The sequence below is a fragment of the Talaromyces marneffei genome, chromosome 2 (genome assembly GCF_009556855.1).
Source record: "Talaromyces marneffei chromosome 2, complete sequence".
Classification (NCBI taxonomy): Eukaryota; Fungi; Ascomycota; class Eurotiomycetes; order Eurotiales; family Trichocomaceae; genus Talaromyces; species Talaromyces marneffei.
Window position 1 is genome coordinate 555813 of NC_072349.1, and position 21099 is coordinate 576911.

Genomic DNA, 21099 nt, shown 5'->3' on the forward strand with positions numbered 1-21099 from the left:
CAGCATGACCATCCCCCGCGGATCATTATATTAACCATTATTTCATATTTCATATGCAATGTCGTGAAAACGACCCAAATTCAAAAACAACCATCAGCGAAGACTATCAAGCATCCACGCCGGCGATAGCCGGTTCGATGTCTGCACGCCACCCCCTGTCTGTGTGATTGTTGAGTACTCCGGAGGAGCATGATTGTCACTACTGCCGGTATGTGACGCCGCGTCATATTGGAATGAGTCACTCGACGACCGCTGTGTGGGGTATGCCGTGCAGAGGCCATGACCGTCGTCTTCTGTTGGCGGCGCAATGGATCGTGGACGGTAGTATTCTTCTTCGATTTGCGTTTCGGGAAGCAGAGGATCCGATAGACCTCCGAGAGCGGCGAGGCCATTGCCAGGTGCGGAAGTTATTTGGATGGGGATATTGAGCGAGATACTCGGTGCGATGGGTATCTTTTTGCTAGCGGGCTGGTATGATAGCGACAGATCAAGAGTGTATACTCGCGAGGACAGACAGCAGTGAAAGGTGGGCACGAAAGTTCGATTTGCAGGCAGTGTGACAGGCACCAGTATAGACGCGGTGTAGAATGTCTTTCCGGAATATGAAGATGATGCCGATGACAGAGGAACTAGACTCTCGGCCAGCGAGGACGATGACTCAGAGACCAGCGAACTTCGTCGAGAGTCATCCAGTGAACCTTCAGTGCCATCGTGTTTCTTCCATTGCGCCGATGCCACGCATAGCGATGACAGGCTGATTGTCTCGGAATATACACCATGCGCTGTACGGCTATACGCTTCGGCAACCTCCTTGGACGGAAAGTTCGTCCACGGCTGTGTGGCGTAAAAAGTCGATACCTTCAACTTACTCGATGTCGACTTGAGTCGCGGCGGGAGCTCATCTTCCGTCTCCGGATCAAATCGCACATGAAGTTTGACATGGCTGGTAACCGGCGCTTTGAAGCCGGCGCTGCCAGGAGCAAGTAACTGCAAAGGCTTCGGCTGCGCAGCAAAAACTACCAATCGACCCGTCTTGCCTCCCAGCAACGCCTTTCGGACATCCTTTTCCCGTCGAACGCGGTATCCATTTGTATTTTTGCATCCTATTTCCAGCGGTGGTTGCTCTATCGTCGCGGGGATAATGCGCACTTTCTTTGCGATTGAAGACAAAGCATAAAACGGTTTGGGGTCTGCCGGTAGAACCTTCTTCATAACGGAGACCTTGATTTTGTATGCAATTTCGCTCATCATGGGTGCCATGTCGTTGATCATTGTCTTACCGTCATCGGAGAGCATTGCATCACCCAGGCTTGGGGGCAATTGGGTATGCGCCTCTTTAAGGTGCGGGTTCTCTGTGTAGTGGCTGCAGGCATGAAGCAGGAGGTTTTCGGGCACGACAAATGTGAATGGGAAAATGTATGTTTCGAGAGGTTTGAACTTGCGCGGTTCGGGGTATGTATTTGGGTCGATGGGTTGGCGCAATTTCAGAAAAGGGTGAAATGCATTGAGGTTGTTTGCGACATGCCCGACTGGGGATTGTCGTTGAATGATTGTTTTGGATATACCTGCATGTCGGAAAATTAGCTTCATTTTCCATTCCCAGGGGTTGAGAGATAAGCGAGCGAACCATCGAAAGTGATCTGGACATGGTCGAATTCAGTGTCTCGTTCGGCTTGTATCTGGACCTCGCCCTCGATTTTGTCATAGGTAGTGTATGCCGGGACGCGGCCCTTGACTTGCCCATTTAGGGCAATGTCGACCTTGAGACGAGGGTTGCGCATTGGTAGGGATGGCATTACGTGGTTCACCACGTCGTAGATATGAGGACCGGGCAACGATGGACGGATTGATAGCTGCACGTTTGTTGGTAGACAATTGACCAGCACGGTATTATCGCAATCCCATAAACGGTCCTTTTTATATAAGACCGGTAGACACGAGTAAAACGAACCAATTGGTCCTAAAATGACCAATGAGGTGTATACAGTACGAATTACAAACCAGAAAGAACAACCACGTCCAAAGCCTCAATATATATTATACTCTTGAGGAAACTATAAGAGCACAGAAGAATAGCGAAAAAATAATGGACCCCTCGTGTCTAAAAAGTTTAAGCCTGAGTCATCCCATTTCCCGCAATGATGGATGGACCCTGTGTGGCCCCATCCCAGTCTTGAGGTCGTCTAAAACTGACAGGACGGTGGTAACCACTCTTGGACGGGACGTACCCGATATAGGTAGGGTAGAGCATGACTCGATTGGCAATAGCCTGCCTCTACTCCATAGTAAGCGTTCGCCTACCTGCAACTATTGGGTCGATGGATCCGATGGATTGGGTCTAGATTGGAGCCAAGACAAGTCGTAGTTTGAGCTAGATTTCAGAAATCAAAGTTTCAGTTTCTCCATGGATGATGAGGTTGGATGGTTTGCGCTTGTGGCTTTTGGGTTCCGCAGATGACGACGGTTGCTTAGAAATACATACCCGTAGCCCTATCTCGCGAGTCACAATTACTACGAGTACTATGTACATATGTGCGTTCGCATGTTTGCAGAGTAGAGAGAGGGTTAAGCATTGCCTAGACGGAAGGATTCCGCTTGATTTCTGATACTCGAGTCATCGTACATACTACGTACGACGTAGTTGGATGCCGATGAGCACGTTTCTTATTCCACTACGTATGCATGTAGACCCCCCCCCCCCACATGCTGAGTACACAGTAAGCTAGTGTCGTTAACGGAATAGAATCGAGTCCGCATAGGGTAATGGTTTCGGAATAACTAGACCCATATACCCACCACACCGATGTGTAGGCTGTATACATCCACATCCATTCCAGGGAACATAGGATAGGCGTACAAGTGTACTCCGTACGCGCAAGGACAGTCAGTCGCCGGATGACTCACTATGCAACATTCACTCTTATTTGACTGGACAACGAGGCGCGCACTTTTGAGGCACTATTTCGGCATCTTAGCCGTGCTCCCCCTTGAGTCACCGGCTATAGGCCCACTAACCAGGCGTTGCCGGTACCGCTACCCTGGCTTTGCTCGTCAATGCTTCACATGCCATACCAATCGGATTTACAGATAACATGTTACGATTGCCGGATACATGGAAATATCCGTCGTGTGCGGAAGATATTTATTCCTAGTCCCAAGATCTAGTCGAGCTGGATGAGAAGTTCCTACTATAGTTACTTACTTACTACGTAGTTACTTGCCTACTACGCTACGTAACTTAACTACGTACGTAGTAGGTTACTTGACGGGTCATGTCAAAGGGCGCCAAACTTTAAGTTAGTTATAAAAGCCCGTGCCCCATTAAAATATATCAGATATTGTACTACGGGTATGAGTGGATCAAACATTTTGCGCCTTATCACTACATTCAAAAAAAAAAAAAAAAGAAAAAAAAAGAACGCCATAGAGTGAGTACATACGAGGGCAATGTCGAACAATCTATTTAACCTTGTAATCCTCCGCATGGGTTCAGAAATAAGGGAGTACGTAATTCAATTGCTCAGATTCTGGTTCCCCGTCTCACCAGAGATTCGTTTCTCCGCGCACTGATGGTGATTGCATGGCCGGCTAACCTTTGGAGGTGAATCGCCCGAGGATCTCGACAAGTTACTTTGTACGGAGTACAAATTGAGTAATCATCCATGCCCTAACGTTAACTAACTAGTTAACTAACTTAACTAACTAACCTGATTAATTCGGCTCCATTACTAATCCCAACTCCTCCCTCAGTCGTCTGTCAAAAGATTGCAATAACTTGACTAGTTAAGTTAGTTAACTTAATTGACCACGGGTCAATTAGTAAGTCATCATTCTTGAATCTTGATTAATCAGCGAGCTACCCCGTGTTAACTTCGTTAACTTCGTTAACTAACTAACTAACTAACTAACTTAAATCTATTCCGTACTCCGAGCCTGAACTCCGAAGGTGGATGCAAGCTTGACTGCTGCCTAATTCTTGAGGCATTTCATTTCGTTGGAAGGCATTGGCAGTCTCTCCACACCGGCAGACATCACCAAATACGGAGTATCGCTTTATGATCGAGGCCTCTACTCTTCTGTAGGGTTCCACCCACGTGAAGCGACTTCAGGATGCAAGAAACAGTAAAACAGTAGCCTTTTGGTCTGTATATGAATTCAATTTCCAGGAAAATATGGGGGGAAAATGCCTATTTACAGGTTTTAACTTTTGTCACGACAAAAATTCTACTATAGACATGAAAACAGATAAATAATCCGTACAATCAAGTTTTCTCTGGTCATCAGACACAAAACCCTGTCCATCAAAACCCATGCCCCGCTCTCATAGGCCCATGTAGCGCTATACCCGGCAAACTAAAACAAATTCCGTGCTATGCATGATACGAAATCTAGACAGATGTGTGAGGGGCAAATAAGAAGCCAAGAAAAAAAGAACAAAAAGATCCGAGGGTATAAAAACACAAATTACTCGCTGAATCGTGCAACAAAATTTTCGTGAGTCATGGGACTTTGTCACTTTATATGATCTGTTGATCGGTTTAATATCGGGTTGTGGTTGGTGCCGGCGCGTTCGCGACTCGGGGCCAACGAGAGAGGTATTCGACGTTGTCGAGGTTGCCTTTGCTTTGGTTGCGGACGTATTGGGTGCTTGGGTCGATGCGAGGCTCGTAGTCCCAGACGGTAGGGACGCCTTTGATCAGTGCAGAATACACGATACGACGACGACGTTGCGAGCGGACTACGTCCTCGTGGATGGCGCGGAGGTTCCAGCGAGAGTGGACTTCTTGGATGAAATGTTCATACACAGTTGCTGGGTCGTCCTGCTCGGGGAGAACAAGAGGCAAGCCGGGGCTGGGTGTTCGTGGAGGCGTGGAGACCACTTGGGCTGGGATCTTCGGGAAAAATGACTTTTCGGTGCTCACAAAAGTGATTGAATCCGGTGCCTCGCCATTTGGAGGAGTAGGCAACCCGGTTTCTTTGATCTTGATTTCTTTAGTCTTTAGTTCGGGGATTGGGAGGCCTGCAACCAAGTTCGTGCTTTCTAAGGGATCGGCTTCGAGATCAAACAGCATGGGCGGGTCGATCAATGAATAGATAAACTTCCACTTTCCACGACGGATCATAATCACCGGAGTTTGGGACCCTTCGGCCATGTACTCGCCAAAGACAGTGTCGGTCTTGAGTCCTTCGCCGCCAGTCAGATATGGAACCAATGAAACTCCGTCCATTGGCAGGCCAGGCTCTATCTGAGCTCCGACCAACCCGGCGAATGTGGGAAGAATGTCCATGGTCGAGACATTCTCCTTGACTCGCTTAGCAGCAAATCGATTGGGGGCGTGCACGATGAATGGGACACGTGCAGAGTTTTCGAACCAGGTCATTTTGTACCATAAACCACGCTCCCCAAGCATATCCCCGTGGTCTCCAGTGAAAACAACAATAGTGTCGTCGGTCAGGCCACAGTCGTCAAGCACCTTCAAAAGCTTGCCAATGTTGGTATCGACATAGGTGCATGCTCCATAGTATGCGCGACGAGCGGCCTTGATGCGCTCTTCGGGTATTTCCTTGCCCCAAAGATCGATGCATTTCAAAACACGCTGTGAGTGAGGGTCTTGCTGATCGTGTGGAATTGCGGCTGTTTTTGGCAGAGGGATTTCAACATCCTCGTACATGTCCCAGAATTCCTTGGTCATGGCATACGGGTCGTGAGGGTGAGTCATGGACACAGTCAAGCAGAATGGCTGATCACCACGGTGTCGGACGTGATCGTACAGGTACTGAGTCGACTTGTATATGACTTCTTCGTCATAGTCAAGCTGGTTCGTACGAACGACCGGGCCAGCGTCTAGGACAGAAGACATGTTGTGATAGTAATCAGGGCGAACATCCTATTTTTTTGTTAGCTTTCATACACACTCAGAGCATGACGAACAACATACAGGCTCATCCCAATTCACAGACCAGCCATAGTCTCCAGGATAAATATCACTTGTCAATCGCTGCTCATACCCATGCAACTGGTCCGGACCACAAAAATGCATCTTCCCAGCCAGAGCAGTGTGGTAACCCTCACGACGGAGATAGTGTGCATATGTGGGAACATCGGCGGGCAAGTCCGCAGCATTGTCATAGGCGCCAATTTTGGACGGAAGCTGACCAGTCACCATGACAAAGCGAGAGGGCGCACACAGAGGCGAGTTACAATAAGCATTGTCAAAAGTGACGCCTTCCTTCGCCAATCGGTCCAGGTTGGGAGTTTTGATGCGCGAGTTGGAGTCGTGGATGGACAGGAGTGGCGCGGCCATCTGGTCGGCCATAATATAGAGGATGTTGGGTCGCTTGGTTGCCATGTTGCTTCGATTTGTTCGGTTGGCTCGGAATAGTTTGAAGCTTTGAAATTATCTAATATGAAAACAACAGCCAACGGTATGGACAGGTTGTTGCGCTGTGTTCAACCAAACCTTTGCCTGGCTACTGGGGGTTACAAAGAGAAGAAGCAGGAAAATATATTGGCTCTTTGCAAATGGCTGAATGTTGATGATGGAATAAACACAAACAAAGCACGCTGGAGATATGATTTAAAAACGGAATTAGTAAAAGGAGAGGGAAAAGTATAATGAAGTGGAAGAGGCGGGCTTTTTAAAATGACGCCCTCTTTTTTTTCGGTGCTTCAAACCTTTCCCCGGGGCAGGCTGGAACAGGAAGGAGGTGGGCTTATCGAAAGTTACATGTATGGTACATGTACGCGTGTATCGTTACGGCCGCTTATCAACCTACCGAATAGTGATAAATTACATTCAACAGCGGCCGGTACATGTACCACACAAGTAAGGCGATTACACCGCCCGCGCCGAAGACATGAAGGTCATTCTCTGGGGCGATGTCGTGCGATGTCGTGATTGTGGGGTTAGTCAGCACTGCCGTTTTGCTGCGACATTTATACCTATTATTCATCCTATCTGGTCGAGTTATGCGCATGGTTCGGCTTGCTGGAGGGATAAATGCGCCATACTTACAGACATGGCCGTCGTAGTGAGGGTGTTTCATGTGGATTTTCAGGGGATGCAGACAGCCACTGCGATAAGAACAAAGTTACTCGACAGGGTTAATACAGCTCTAACTATGTTACTTCGTGCGACATGTTCAGTACGTACCTCGACTTGTATCGAATCTTAATCTTTCACATTGTCCCGTCAGAGAGGACAATGGATGGCACTCCCTGATTAAGCAAGAATATCCTCTTGGTAACTAAAAAGGACAATCATCGCGTGACCATCTTTCTGTCAGACAGTTGAAATACCGTGTATTTCGAGTAACTACGGAGTACGCACGCTTAACAATACATTGATACAACGCTTAATCGCTTATCAGAGACAAAACAAGACACAAACTTCAATAACCCCACATACGCTAACAAGGACTCGGTGTACAGTGCAGAGGGTAGCCGTCATAAGAAAGAGTCATATGTGATAAGAGAAGCCGAAGGCCCACTTGTAAAATAAACCCCTTCGTGCATGTACTCCACCAATAGCATCACACTTCATCTGCTTACATTTTCAGGCGATAGTTCCTCCAATGACATACTATGTCTCAGTTCGACGAGATGCCAATTGGGGCCGCTTACATGACGACGGCGGTTATTGGAGATCCACTTATCCGCGATGGTTCTTCTTTTTCGACTGTCGGATGGAGCTTCGTTCATGGCACGCAATTTCTTGGGCGGCTGATTGGTTGGGATGTGGAGGAGCTAAAGTGTCTCCGTCGCCTCCAATGAGGGCTGCATGCGCGCTATTCTTCATACGGCCTAGCTCAATACATACTGAATGTGCTGTATCTTTGGGGTGTGACCGAGTGACTTACTTCATGCTGATCTAGACCGTCATACTCGCCTTACAGTAAGTACTAGTACATGTTCACGTTTATCTACATATGAATACAATGGAGACTATCACGCCATAACAATGCTTCTTCCTGGAATGTGTTGCTCCAGGCATCAGGCAAGAATGTGATGTAGATTTATTTACACATATATATCTCTACGCATGTTAGTTACACAATGATGGTTAGCACCTTAGCACCTAAGTACATAGCCACTTTCCGGAGTCGTCAGATCTTGAGCTCGAGTGCATCAAAACATCGAAATCGGGCACCTACATATGGAGTCGCCGCCGGACATCCGTCGCGGACCGATTGACTTGTCACATGGATATTCTTACCCTGAACAGATAAGTAGGCAGAATAGATACATCACCGTACCTAAAGCTTACAAAAAAAAATAGACAATCAATAGAAGAAGTGTGCTGGATAATAAGATAACAAAATGTTGCATCAAAAATTGCCAAATATGGCCAAGTCTCGCTAATATGAACGCCTTCCATCGCCTTGATATAGACAAATAATATTGGGAGGAATATATAGGTACATCCGTCTCGCATTAGTATAATTTCAGCAGTATATTAAATACATCATAAAAAATAATGCAAAATAAGTGCGTGGTAAAAGTACAAAATGTATATTGGTGCTGTGTTGTCGCCTTGTCCAAGCTCGTAGACTCGATCAATCTGCTTTGACAGCACTGTTGAGAAATTAGTACCAGCGTTTCCTTAGCAACCCACAAGACAAGGGAGATGGCATACCTGTATATCCTCCGAATAAAAATATACGCTGTCAAAAATCCCACAGTACCAGTCAAAAGTCCGTAGACCGCGCACGCCAGAAAACTATAGCTGAAGAAGAGCAAACTCGACACAAAGCCCGTTATGTGTAGTTTGTATATATAATACCAGATGCAGTAGGCAAAGATCCAGAAGGAGCTGCTGCCGCCGGTGAGGAAGCTTTGCCACCACCAGTGGTAGTTCTGTAGATGTTAGTCACGTAAGTCCGATACGATTTGTGATAAACATGGGAGGAAGCATACCTCGGCGCAAAGTTGGTTATATGTCGTGATGATGGTCACTTCGCTGACAGTAACAATCAAAATCGTGCAGACCACGCTCAAAAAGCCAAACACGTAGTAATAGCCACTCTTATCCTGCCATAGGTTCTTGAAAACAAACATCAACTCAATAAAGAGAACCGCAAATGGAATCAGACCGGTCAAGATGACTCCGTTGACACCACGGAAGTACCACGGTTGTCGTGGGATTTGTCGTGGAATAGGTGATGTTTTGGTTGGGTGTTGCCATGGCTCTGCTCGTACGTATCCGAACCAGCTGCCGGCATAACACAGAGGTGCCTGGACGAGAAGCCAAAGAGCGACGAGCCCTACTAACGTGCCGAATGGAAGTGCTGTACTGGACGCCTGAGCCCAGACAAACAAATTCAAGACGAAAATCAGACAGAATGTTAACCCAGGGAATAGAGAGGCCGTCTACCTCAGAGTTAGCATCCAGACGACATATTAGTGGCCATGTGTCACTTACAATAACGGTGTTCTTTCGCCAATTCTGTCCTCCCAGTGTCTTATACAACCTTGCAGAAAAGTAGCCCGAGAATAACCCTGCAAACACAAATAGACCAAATCCAACCGTAACAAAACCACCTCGGAAGCTAGGATTCAACACCCCCAAAGAGCTGAGAATGAGTAGGCCAATTGCGACGAAAAGTAGTTGTATTCCTGACCCTACCAACGGCGCGAGTAGTCCACTGTAAGCTGGAAGACGAAAAACATCTGCATGAAGCAGTTTCCATCCGGCAACATCCTCCAGCTCGTCGTCAGACAGAGGATCAACCTCACCGTCCTGGGTCAGCACACCTTCACCCGACTCTTTATCATTGGCCAGCGTCCTAGAGCGACGCTTCTTCATCTTCCCCTCTTCCAAAACACCATCTCCGCGTCCTTTGGCATCACTCTGAACAGTTCGGCCCCAGATGACAATCACAGTTACACCGAGCACGCCCGATATCGTCAAAGAATTAATAATTGCAAGCCAATGTGTCATCGAACTATCGACTTGATCCGTAAAGAACAAATCCCACCGGTTCGACCACTCGATGGATGTTTCTTCCCGGAAGTAGACCGAGTAAGTATACGGAATCTTCATCGTAGCACCGTCGTCCGCATCTTCACCGCGCTGAGGGATGTACGACGAATCACTGTATTTTTCCTCAATCTCCTTATTGTTTGGCGTAAGGAAAAGCTCCAAATGTGAGTTCTCCGCATGCACGTCGTACGGACATCCATCTTCATCTCTGTTTTCATATCCTATGCTCTTAGGGTAGACCTCAAAGCCGAGAATCACACTTTTTCCTTCCTCGCCTGCCTTTCCTGGAGCTTTGCGCCAACGAATAACAATCGTGAAATGGTTGTGAATGTATATACGACCCAGGCCCTCGGCTGGGGAAAAGTCCTGGTATCCTAACTTGAATCCGCTCGAGTAGTACTTTCGGCTGCGATCAACGGTGACAAAGCTCGTTGCGGCAGGGAGGTTATCGACAATCCATTCGGCGACGTATCCATCTTTGATGAGTTGGCGGCCCCATTTGACGGCCTTCCGGTCCACCTCGCGCGTGCAAAGCGCACGACATCCGACGTCTTGTTTCATTACCAACTCATAGTCTGATGTCATGATGCGATCTCCGCGCAATATCTCGCCCAGATTCAGGGACAGGCTGTGTCCAGATCCAAATGGAGAGTTTCCGTGTTTCTGTCCGGTCGGTGGGCAAACGAAGGGAAGCTCGAAGTAGGCATATTGCAGTTGGGTGTGATCAGAGAAGATCTTGTTGACTAGCAAAGGTATAGGTTCGTTGTCTGCATAGCTGACGACCGAGTAACCTGCGGGTAATCGAATATTAGCATCGACCTAGCAATTGGTGCGAGTCGTAACTTACCTGGGATGTAGAATGATTGACAAACGGAGAATAGGAACAGCCACGGTATTAACCGCCAGCTCAGGCAATGAAATATGGACTTCATCCTCAAACAGAATGTAACTCTTCCAACAGACCCCTTCACTACCGAGTATACATCAACCTATGTAACGATATCAATTTGCGATTTCAACCAGAAAAATATTTGCAATCCGATCGTGAACGCCTACTAGCGGTGGACAAGGATCCCCGAAAGCCCGATAACGAATGTAACCGGTACGAAGTACCTTCAACTGATACTCGACTTCTTCGCGTCGTCAATTCGCATAACAGATCTACTAAAGATCAATACGATGGTCCGGCATCTTGAATATTGAAGAGATGATTGATCGATTCAAGGGGAAAACAGTGGAGGTCCGAGGAGGAGAGAGGTATGTTCGGTTTGCCATTTAACTCCGCGCTAGCCTCTACTACGAAATTACGAATAGGTAGTAGGTCCACGGCAAGCTGGCATTTTACATTTTTGGTTTAGCGTGGAACCAAGCTTATCCTCCAGATCCGGATAGCTTCAAGTTACATATGGCCTATCTGTAGAGTCACCAGAGTCACTGTTTTTCATTGAGGCTGCTTAATGGCCAGACATAATTCATTATACATTCCATACCAAGTTATGCACATAAATGAATCAATGAAGCTGTGTGATGGTCTTCAGAAAATCGACCAGAGCAATAGAATAGAACGGCATCTCAGGGAGTATCGAATAAAAACAGGATTCTGCTCTACTCCTTATTTAGCCACCCAAGAGAAAGTTCACAGCTCCCTGAACGCTACCACCGCTTCTTCGTAGGGCTGCAATGTTCTGGTCAAAGTCATAGAAACCCATGTCATTTAACTGACGCAATTGTTCTGCATAACGCTCCTCAGGGGGCCGGTTGTCTACTGGGGAAGCAGCAACTGGAGGGGCACCAAAAAGGGCTGCCCAAGGGTTCTCTGCGCCGGCGCCAGCACTACCTCCGTTCATGGCTTGCATGACGTTTTGCAACAAAGCAGGGTCTCGCATGAATGGGTTATTCTGAGGGTTGAACATGTTGTTGAAGTTCGGCTGCGCAGCGCCACCTGCGCCGGTCTGGCCTGGAGGAGTGCCGAGCAACGCAGGATTGAAAAGAGCGGCGAATGGATTCTGTGCTTGTTGATTCTGTGTGGCAGAGTCTGTCGTAGCCTGTCCACCAGTCGTGGTCGACTCGGCAGCGGTAGTATTCTGTTGCGCGGTCGTTGATGGCGGTTGAGGAGGCATCCCAAAAAGACCTGCGAAAGGATTCGCACCAGCGGCGAATGGATTGACAGGTGGAATTGTTTGGTTGGCGTCCTGCTGTGGACCACGGTTTTCCTCGGGAGTAGTGTTTGTGACGCCAGGGGCGGGGAACGCCGTGTTGCCAGCTCCTCCAAAGCCCATACCCCCGCCGAAAGCCCGCTGCATTTGCGCCATTTGGCGGATCGCCGCAGGATCAGTCAGCATTCTTCGGAATTCAGGACTTTGCATCATTTGGCGCACACCAGGGCCCATCTCTCGCAACATTGGATTTTGTTGAATCATTAAATCGATAAGAGCGGGGTTCTGGAGCGCTTCGTTCATGGTAGCCTGTACTTGAGGATTCTCAAGCATGCTGAGCATCTGGTCTGGATCTGGAGGAGGTCCCATCTAGGATCTGTCAGCTAGTGCATGTAAGCTTTTCAACAGCATATACTTACGCCACCATCTGGCCCGAACATTCCAGCCCCAGGGAGCTGTGCGAAGCCAGCATATCGTGCTCCAGTCAAGCCAGCCAAAGGGTTATTTCCAGTGCCAGCCGCGATATTTGTAGGTACTCCAGGTATGGCTGAGGGTGTCGTGCCGGCAGCTGTGCCGGCAGGCTGAGGGGGAGGGTTCTGTCGTTGATTGCTAGCTGCACTCTTGACTAGGTGAATGGTGTGTCCATCTTTGATCTTGTACGAGGCAAGAGTCTCGTTATCTTTAAGCACTCGACCAGAGTAGATCAATCGCTGGCGCTCTGCAGGTGTATCGGCATACTCAGAGCTCGATAGTTTCTCTTTCAAGTCCGAGACGGTAGTCGAATCAGGCAATGTGAAGGTATACTTGGCGTCGTTGGATGCCTTGACGCTGAATGTGATGGAGGTAGATTCCGCTGCCGAGGCGTCGTCCGCCATGATATCACACGCAAGAGGGGTAAGGCTCGTGAGGTTTTTGAGCAATCGCCAGCACCTGTGACTTGAAGTTCGATATATGAAATCAAAAGTAGATTCCGATGCTTGTAGTAGAAATGCGACAAATAATGTCACAGTGCCACAGTTAAGTCAGTTGTTCCTGAAGGTTGGAAACGACTTTAGTGTCTCAGCGAGCAGTGGACAATCAATCAACGGGATAATGTCAGCCCGCCCGGAAGCTGGCAGAAACCGATGGATTAAGGCAGTGCCGCGTAGGTGCCTTGTTGCCCTACAGATCAGGCATCAAATTGTTTTGTCTTGGCGCTTGGCACGCTAAAGCCACAGCTTTTATCTTTTTTTCGCCAGGTTTTGCAAGCTCCCACGTCCACAGTCTTCTTCCTCCCACTTTGACGGCAGGACGCGTCGTCCTTTATCAAGTCAACCCTTACGAATTTATCGCAGCATAAACCGGTCTTGGCTTTCAAGACTGCTATACTATCTTTTCAGTCTGGAGATGGAAACCTGATCTCTGACAAAACCTTGTCTTTGGCAACGCGATAACCACCTTTCAGTTTACGGCTCGATTAGAGCACAGTAACTGCCCACCATGGCGACTACATCGAATATGTTCATGTATTCCTTGACATTGCAGAATCCTACAGCTGTCACGCAAGCTATACTTGGACAATTCGCAGGCACAAAGGAGCAACAGATTGTAACAGCTTCAGGCTCGAAGCTTACCATCCATCGCCCGGACGCCGCTCAAGGCAAAGTCACCCCGATATATACGCAGGATGTCTTTGGAATCATAAGGTCTCTTGCAGCATTCCGGCTGGCCGGAAGTAGCAAAGGTATGTTGCACCCTCCTCTCCCCCTAAAAGAGTCATTTTAGTGATTCGTGAAGCTCCCGGGAACCAGCCACTATTGTCGGATGTGCCTCGGTCGGAAGCATTGAAGCATTGAAAGCTTTGCAACGATATTGTTGATCCGTGCTGAGAATTCGTACAGATTACATCATCATCGGATCGGACTCGGGTCGTATTACCATCATTGAGTACGTACCATCACAGAACAGATTCAACCGCATCCATCTGGAGACATTTGGAAAGTCGGGTGTTCGACGAGTGATACCTGGCCAGTATCTTGCAGTAGATCCCAAGGGACGAGCTTGTCTGATTGCTTCGGTGGAAAAGAACAAACTTGTCTACGTTCTGAACCGGAATTCTCAAGCAGAATTGACAATCTCCTCTCCCCTCGAGGCACACAAAGCACAAACTGTTGTCTTTGCTCTTACTGCTTTGGATGTGGGATACGATAATCCAATATTCGCTGCCATTGAAGTCGATTATTCCGAGTCAGACCAGGATCCCACCGGCCGAGCATACGAGGAAGTTGAAAAACAACTTGTATACTATGAGCTTGATTTGGGTCTGAACCATGTGGTTCGTAGATGGTCAGATGTCATACACCGGACTTCGAATATATTGTTTCAAGTACCTGGAGGCGCTGATGGTCCGAGTGGTGTCCTTGTTTGCGCAGAAGACAGCGTAACATATCGGCACTCGAACCAGGATGCATTTCGTGTGCCCATTCCCCGTCGCAACGGTCCTACGGAGAATCCCGAACGAAAGCGAAGTATTGTAGCGGGTGTTATGCACAAAATGAGGGGCGCTTTCTTCTTTCTGCTGCAGACAGAAGATGGCGATCTCTTCAAGTTGACAATCGATATGGTCGAGGATGAGAATGGTCAACTCACCGGTGAAGTGAAGAGGTTGAAGATCAAATACTTTGACACTGTCCCTATCGCAGCAAACCTGCTTATTTTGAAGAGTGGTTTCTTGTTTGTTGCAAGCGAAACAGGCAATCATCACTTCTATCAGTTCGAAAAGCTTGGCGATGATGATGAAGAGACCGAATTCTCGAGTGATGATGTTTCTGCCGATCCGGCTGATCCTATTAACCCCGTTTACTTCAACTTGAGAGGCGCTGAGAACTTGAATTTGGTTGAAAGCATCAATTCTTTGAATCCTATCATGGACTGCAAAATCACGGATGCCATCGGAGAGGATGCTCCTCAAATTTACACCATTTGTGGTACGGGAGCTCGGAGTACTTTCAGAACTCTAAAGCACGGTCTGGAGGTTTCTGAGATCGTTGAGTCCGAACTTCCTAGCGTTCCTTCCGCCGTTTGGACGACGAAACTGACCCGTAACGACGAATTCGATGCTTATATTGTTCTGTCATTCACGAATGGCACTCTGGTTCTCAGCATCGGCGAGACAGTGGAAGAAGTCACAGATACTGGCTTTTTGTCCACAGCACCCACCTTGGCCGTTCAACAACTTGGCGAAGACTCTTTGATCCAAGTTCATCCAAAGGGCATTCGACACATTCTTGCTGATCATCGAGTTAATGAATGGCCTGCGCCTCAACATCGTACCATTGTTGCTGCAGCCACCAACGAGCGCCAAGTCGCAGTTGCTTTGAGTTCAGGCGAGATTGTGTATTTTGAAATGGACACTGATGGCTCGCTGGCCGAGTACGATGAGAAGCGTCAGATGTCAGGTACAGTTACATCTCTGAGCTTGGGCGAGGTTCCCGAGGGCCGTGTCCGTAGTTCTTTCTTGGCCGTTGGGTGTGATGACTCGACAGTCAGGATTTTGAGTCTGGATCCGGATTCCACACTTGAGAACAAGTCCGTACAGGCCCTAACATCTGCACCATCCGCCTTAAATATAATGTCTATGATCGACTCGACATCTGGTGGTTCAACGTTGTATTTGCACATTGGACTGTACTCTGGTGTCTATCTTCGAACAGTGCTTGACGAAGTTACTGGTGAGCTTTCCGATACTCGCACTCGATTCCTAGGCGCAAAACCAGTGAAGTTGTTTGGGGTCTCCGTCAAAGGACAGCCTGCAGTTCTTGCTCTCAGCTCTCGCCCATGGTTAGGGTATTCCGATGTCCAGACTAAAAGTTTCATGCTCACATCCTTGGACTATGTCGGTCTCGAATGGGGATGGAACTTTTCCAGCGAGCAATGCCTGGAAGGCATGGTTGGAATCCAGGGCCAAAATTTACGGTACGTGAACCTTTATTCAGTTTTTGCGATTCACCTCCTCGTATCATGATGAAAAAGGGAACCGAACTTTCGTGTGGAAAAAATATATAAAATTCATATCCAATTGTTCCTACTGAGATACTCGTCTATTCACTATCATTCTTCATGGCAATTGATTGATCCCTTGCTAATTGAATGTAGGATTTTCTCGATCGAGAAACTCGACAACAACGTGCTACAGGAGTCTATTCCTCTAGCATACACACCAAGACATTTTGTGAAACATCCGGAACAGCCTTTGTTCTACGTTATCGAATCCGAGAACAATGTTCTCGCTCCAGCCACGCAGACTCGCCTATTGGAAGAATCCAAATTACAAAATGGAGAAGCCGTGATTCCTCCAGCAGAAACTTTTGGCTATCCAAGGGCTACCGGTCATTGGGCTTCTTGCATTGAAGTCGTCGATCCTGTCAATGCTAAATCGGTTCTTTCGCGCCTTGAACTTGAAGAGAATGAATCTGCTGTTAGCATTGCAGCTGTTTCGTTCGCAAGCCAAGACAACGAGACTTTCCTCGTCGTTGGCACAGGCAAGGATGTTGTCACTTACCCAAGATCCTTCTCCGCTGGATTTATTCATATCTACCGTTTCCAAGAAGATGGCAGGGAACTGGAATTCATTCACAAAACCAAGATTGAAGAGCCTCCACTTGCCCTTCTCGCATTTCAAGGACGCTTGGTTGCCGGTATCGGTAAGAACCTAAGGATCTACGATCTTGGTATGAAGCAAATGCTTCGAAAGTGCCAGGTTGAAGCTGTACCAAATCTTATTGTAGGTTTACAGACGCAAGGCAGTCGTATTATTGTTAGCGATGTTCAAGAGAGTGTGACCTACGTGGTGTACAAATATCAAGAAAATCAACTCATCCCATTTGTGGATGATGTTATTGCGCGCTGGACCACTGCTACAACAATGGTGGACTACGAGACCACAGCGGGCGGTGATAAATTTGGTAACCTGTGGCTTGTCCGTTGCCCACAAAAGGCGTCCGACGAGTCCGACGAAGACGGTTCTGGAGCCCATCTTATCCACGAGCGTTCATATCTCCAGGGCACAGCAAACCGATTGAATCTCATGATCCATTATTATACTCAAGATATTCCTACAAGCCTTCACAAAACAAACCTGGTTGTCGGAGGAAGAGATATCCTCGTATGGACTGGTTTGCAGGGCACTATTGGTATTATGGTCCCATTCATTAGTCGTGAGGATGTTGATTTCTTCCAAAATCTGGAGACTCAACTTGCTTCCCAGAACCCGCCGTTAGCTGGACGAGACCACCTGATCTATCGAAGCTATTATGTTCCTTCCAAGGGTGTTATTGACGGTGATCTCTGCGAAAGCTACTTCTTGCTTCCCAACGACAAGAAACTCATGATCGCTGGTGAACTTGATCGAAGCGTTCGGGAGATTGAACGCAAGATCTCGGTACGTTATAACTTCTTTCTTGGATGTAATTCGCTGCTGACTTGACGATTATAGGATATGAGGACCCGTGTGGCTTACTGATCGTGCATCGTTTATTGTTTTTTTGTACATCTAAGCGGAGTCTCGGTAGGCGTTTCAAGGGATCGTGAGCGCCTGATGTTTTATTACTTACCTTATGATATCAATCAATGACTAATCGAAACATATCTTCTCTAAGTTACGCACTGCATCATAATAGAAACTGAAAAGACGTCTCTTGCCTCGCTCGATCAGATGTTCTCCTCGACTGATTTTGAGCTGGATACACCGTTTATTCCCTCGGGAATAATGGTTGTATGAGACAAGAAAAACCCTAGTCGATGATCTTTGAGTACGATTTTATCTGTTCTGCCCTACGGATACTGATCGTAATTTATCCATCGGTACAAATTACCACAGACTAATCTATATTTTCTTTTTCCTTTCTCCAAACTCTTTGATGTATTTAAAAAGGAGGCGGGTTCAAATCCAACCCTTCAACCGTAAGCTTGAAAGAGTCATTCCGTGAATAACTCCCAGCCACATCCAGATCCAACCTTCCTCTGGCACAATCCTCAAAGTCAATTTCGGCAATGACTAGCCCATCTCCTACTGTAGTAACATCATCATTATCATCAGTGCAGACGTCCCATATAGGACCACCGCAGATCTGCCCCAAAGGACCGATAATGCAGGACCCTCCGTGACAGATGTATTCTTCTGTTGCTGGGTCTTTCTTTGACGCTGAGTTTGGGAGAAAAGATTGCTGCGCAAGACCCTTTTTCTTCAGCTTGGTAATGGGCCCTTGCTCGTTCTCGACGGCTAGACTGGCGTACATTTGATCTCGCTTCTTGTCTGGATGGAGTTGTTCGCCTGCTGATTGTGGCCAGGTGATTTCTTGGGGTTCTTGGGATTTGGTTTCTACATCTGTTTTGTTGCCTGCCATAGCTGTGGAGGGTTTTGCTGATGTACCATCAAGAGTAGATCCGGTAATCCAATCCGGCAACTCGGTCTTTCGCACGCATTGATTAGCAGATAACACCACAGCACGCCCTTCAATTGCCACTGTTCGCATAAGCGGGAGCCATGTATCTCTCCCATCTGCCGTAGGTGCAAGATACAAATTGACGTTTTGAGAGTATAGACTCTGGCGGAGAAGTGGCATGTAGTTTTCCCAGCAGATTGCTGATCCGATAGTCAAATTCACGCCGTTGATTTCGGCTGTTACGGCTTTGAGGGTTGAGGGAGAGCCTTGGGCCCAGATTAGGCGTTCTGTTGCTGTCTATTGTACGGTCAAAATACTGATTATCATAAAGGTATAGGGGTGGGGGAGGACTCACTGGCATAACTTTCCTCCTCTTTCCCAGCATTCCCCTCTTGGGGTCGACATAAACAACAGCACAATACAAACTCCCCCCAGCCCTTTCAATCAGCCCCACGCCAATAAACACATTCGTCTCACTCGCTACACGCTCCAGGAACTCTCTTGTGCCATCGCCGCGATACTCCTTCCCCTTAGCACAGGGCAATTTCCTATCAACCCAGTCATCCCCCGCACCGGATGGTGTATCACCCAGATCAACTGCGGAGTTGAAATATTCCAAAAATTGGTCTCGACCGGCAGGGTCACGAGCGCCAATTGCTGTGCCAAAGGAGCATGTTCGTGGATATCCGCCGAGATATGCTTCCGGGAAGAGGAGGACGTGAACACCACGGGATGAGGCGTGACGGGTTGTTCTTTCGAGAGCAGCGAGAGTGGAGGATGTTGTTTCGAGGGTGCGGGATTGGGCGACGGCCACAGTGAGGGTTTTGGGCATTTTCGCTTTTTTTGCCAATTTCGTAATTGAATATATCTCTTTGTTAAGTTGTGGAATGGAAGGGAAAATATTCAGCTAAAATGAGTGTGTACATCATGGAAAAGATGAGATCATGTGCGGAGTGGTGCGGGGGAACTATTCCGGCCGAGTGAGCTTAGGTTACCAGTAGCCATTCTGTTAACCTATGTATAGGTTTGAGATATTAGGGATACCTCTTTCTAGTATAGATGGGAGCTCTACAATGTTTGTATGTCGAATCATTGATATTAACCTCTCGTCTTTAAAGCAACTTGTGATGATTCCCCAATCGACGGCTTACCGGCCGATAGCTTTGTAGGTTTTGTTTGCGTAACCATAATCCAACGTTTCCCTTATGGAGGTTGGAATGATACCCATAATATTTACTTTTCAGGAATTGATATCAGCTCACTGTACAGGAGCTATTGTATGACTCAAGATATCCTTGTCAGAAGCAACAGCTTTAATTTCATCACAAAACCTAAGTCATCTTAAGTAATCTTGGTGATCTTGAATCGCCGTCTATAGGAACAGCCCAAGAGCATTGTCATGCGCCCATCATAAGCATGTTGATATCAGCTTCTTTTTCAGCTCGTTGCGGCAAATCTCAAGCTCCCGTAAAAGCTTGCCCACTTCCATGCATTTAAGTTTACTTGTTTACTCCCTGTCAAACTATGAAAATGACCGTACATAGATGCAATCTAACAACATGTAGAACGTCCACATCATCTATCCATCAACCCTGCTGTTTTACTATCCACGCGGCTCAAAATATCCCGTATCACAAAAGCCTTGCGATCATTATAATCCATAACGGTTCCCCCATCCTGACACGTAACCTCTGCGGCCTCGCGCTTCACGCTGGCATAGAGCAACCTATCCTCCGCACACTCTCGCAACCAATCACGAAACGCAACATGACGCAAATGCTCCGGACAATCTGGTGCAAAGACATGGACATTCGCGTAGGGTTCTTCAAGTCCAAAGAATCGATGATCGTACCAAAATGGTTCCCGGAAGACGAATTGAAAGCCCGCGGCTTCGAGGGCTGGGACGTAGTCCGCTTCCTGAGTTGGATCGGCGATGATGATGTCGACGTCAATGACGGCTTTGGCGGGCAGGCCGGGGACACTTGTTGAGCCTATATGCTCAATTGCCAGGACGCGGTTGCCGAGGGCTTGCTGGATGCGTTGGTGGACGATGGAGAATTGCTCTGGCCAGATGATGTCGTACTCGATTATTGTAATTGGTTTGTCGAGACGGTGGGAGATTTGCTCGATTAGAGAGCGTCGCCTTTGGAGAGGCGTGGATTTGGGGATTGAGGCTGCAGACATGTTTCTTCTTTTGATTATTGGTGTATGCGATGATTAGGATCGTTTGAACTATGTAGGTAGTTGAGAATCAGGCTTAGCTATGTTTTTCAGAGGTTGGCTTTACCTCGTAAGTTTCCGACTTTGTACAAGAAGTACTCAAATGCCGTCACGGCAATTCCCGTCTGAGTCAACCAGATTCAATATTTAGTGATTGTCTGGGAATTTAGATAGGCACCAGTAATGTTGGTAGCGTACAGTACAGTACCGGCCCGCACGGATATACCCACAAGCTTATTGACAGGCCCACCCTTGGATACCTATCTAAATCCGAACTGACTTCAAGCCATAGGGTTATACCTATTTGAAAGAATTGAT

At 47.5% G+C, this 21099-nt stretch overlaps 7 protein-coding genes across 7 annotated transcripts; 1 reads left to right on the forward strand and 6 right to left on the reverse strand.

Annotated features, from left to right (window-relative positions):
- Nucleotides 1-93: 93 nt before the first annotated feature.
- Nucleotides 94-1796, reverse strand: EYB26_002542 (uncharacterized protein; the record flags this gene model as incomplete). The annotated part of the gene is made up of 2 exons (XM_054261847.1): nucleotides 94-1565; nucleotides 1628-1796. The coding sequence occupies 2 exons, from the start codon at nucleotides 1794-1796 to the stop codon at nucleotides 94-96; spliced, it is 1641 nt and encodes a 546-aa protein (XP_054117822.1).
- Nucleotides 1797-4538: 2742 nt separating this feature from the next.
- EYB26_002543 (uncharacterized protein) lies at nucleotides 4539-6350 on the reverse strand (the record flags this gene model as incomplete). The annotated part of the gene is made up of 2 exons (XM_054261848.1): nucleotides 4539-5888; nucleotides 5940-6350. 2 exons carry the CDS (start codon nucleotides 6348-6350, stop codon nucleotides 4539-4541), a joined length of 1761 nt encoding a protein of 586 aa, XP_054117823.1.
- A 2206-nt stretch (nucleotides 6351-8556) lies between these two features.
- On the reverse strand, nucleotides 8557-11174 carry EYB26_002544 (uncharacterized protein; the record flags this gene model as incomplete). Its single annotated transcript, XM_054261849.1, has 7 exons — nucleotides 8557-8575; nucleotides 8637-8857; nucleotides 8918-9370; nucleotides 9423-10774; nucleotides 10831-10972; nucleotides 11040-11113; nucleotides 11162-11174. 7 exons carry the CDS (start codon nucleotides 11172-11174, stop codon nucleotides 8557-8559), a joined length of 2274 nt encoding a protein of 757 aa, XP_054117824.1.
- Nucleotides 11175-11599: 425 nt separating this feature from the next.
- On the reverse strand, nucleotides 11600-13014 carry EYB26_002545 (uncharacterized protein; the record flags this gene model as incomplete). The annotated part of the gene is made up of 2 exons (XM_054261850.1): nucleotides 11600-12508; nucleotides 12559-13014. 2 exons carry the CDS (start codon nucleotides 13012-13014, stop codon nucleotides 11600-11602), a joined length of 1365 nt encoding a protein of 454 aa, XP_054117825.1.
- Nucleotides 13015-13618: 604 nt separating this feature from the next.
- Nucleotides 13619-17639, forward strand: EYB26_002546 (uncharacterized protein; the record flags this gene model as incomplete). The annotated part of the gene is made up of 4 exons (XM_054261851.1): nucleotides 13619-13862; nucleotides 14020-16093; nucleotides 16274-17558; nucleotides 17613-17639. 4 exons carry the CDS (start codon nucleotides 13619-13621, stop codon nucleotides 17637-17639), a joined length of 3630 nt encoding a protein of 1209 aa, XP_054117826.1.
- Nucleotides 17640-18042: 403 nt separating this feature from the next.
- EYB26_002547 (uncharacterized protein) lies at nucleotides 18043-19393 on the reverse strand (the record flags this gene model as incomplete). The annotated part of the gene is made up of 2 exons (XM_054261852.1): nucleotides 18043-18858; nucleotides 18917-19393. 2 exons carry the CDS (start codon nucleotides 19391-19393, stop codon nucleotides 18043-18045), a joined length of 1293 nt encoding a protein of 430 aa, XP_054117827.1.
- A 743-nt stretch (nucleotides 19394-20136) lies between these two features.
- EYB26_002548 (uncharacterized protein) lies at nucleotides 20137-20745 on the reverse strand (the record flags this gene model as incomplete). The annotated part of the gene is made up of 1 exon (XM_054261853.1): nucleotides 20137-20745. The coding sequence occupies one exon, from the start codon at nucleotides 20743-20745 to the stop codon at nucleotides 20137-20139; it is 609 nt and encodes a 202-aa protein (XP_054117828.1).
- Nucleotides 20746-21099: the final 354 nt, after the last annotated feature.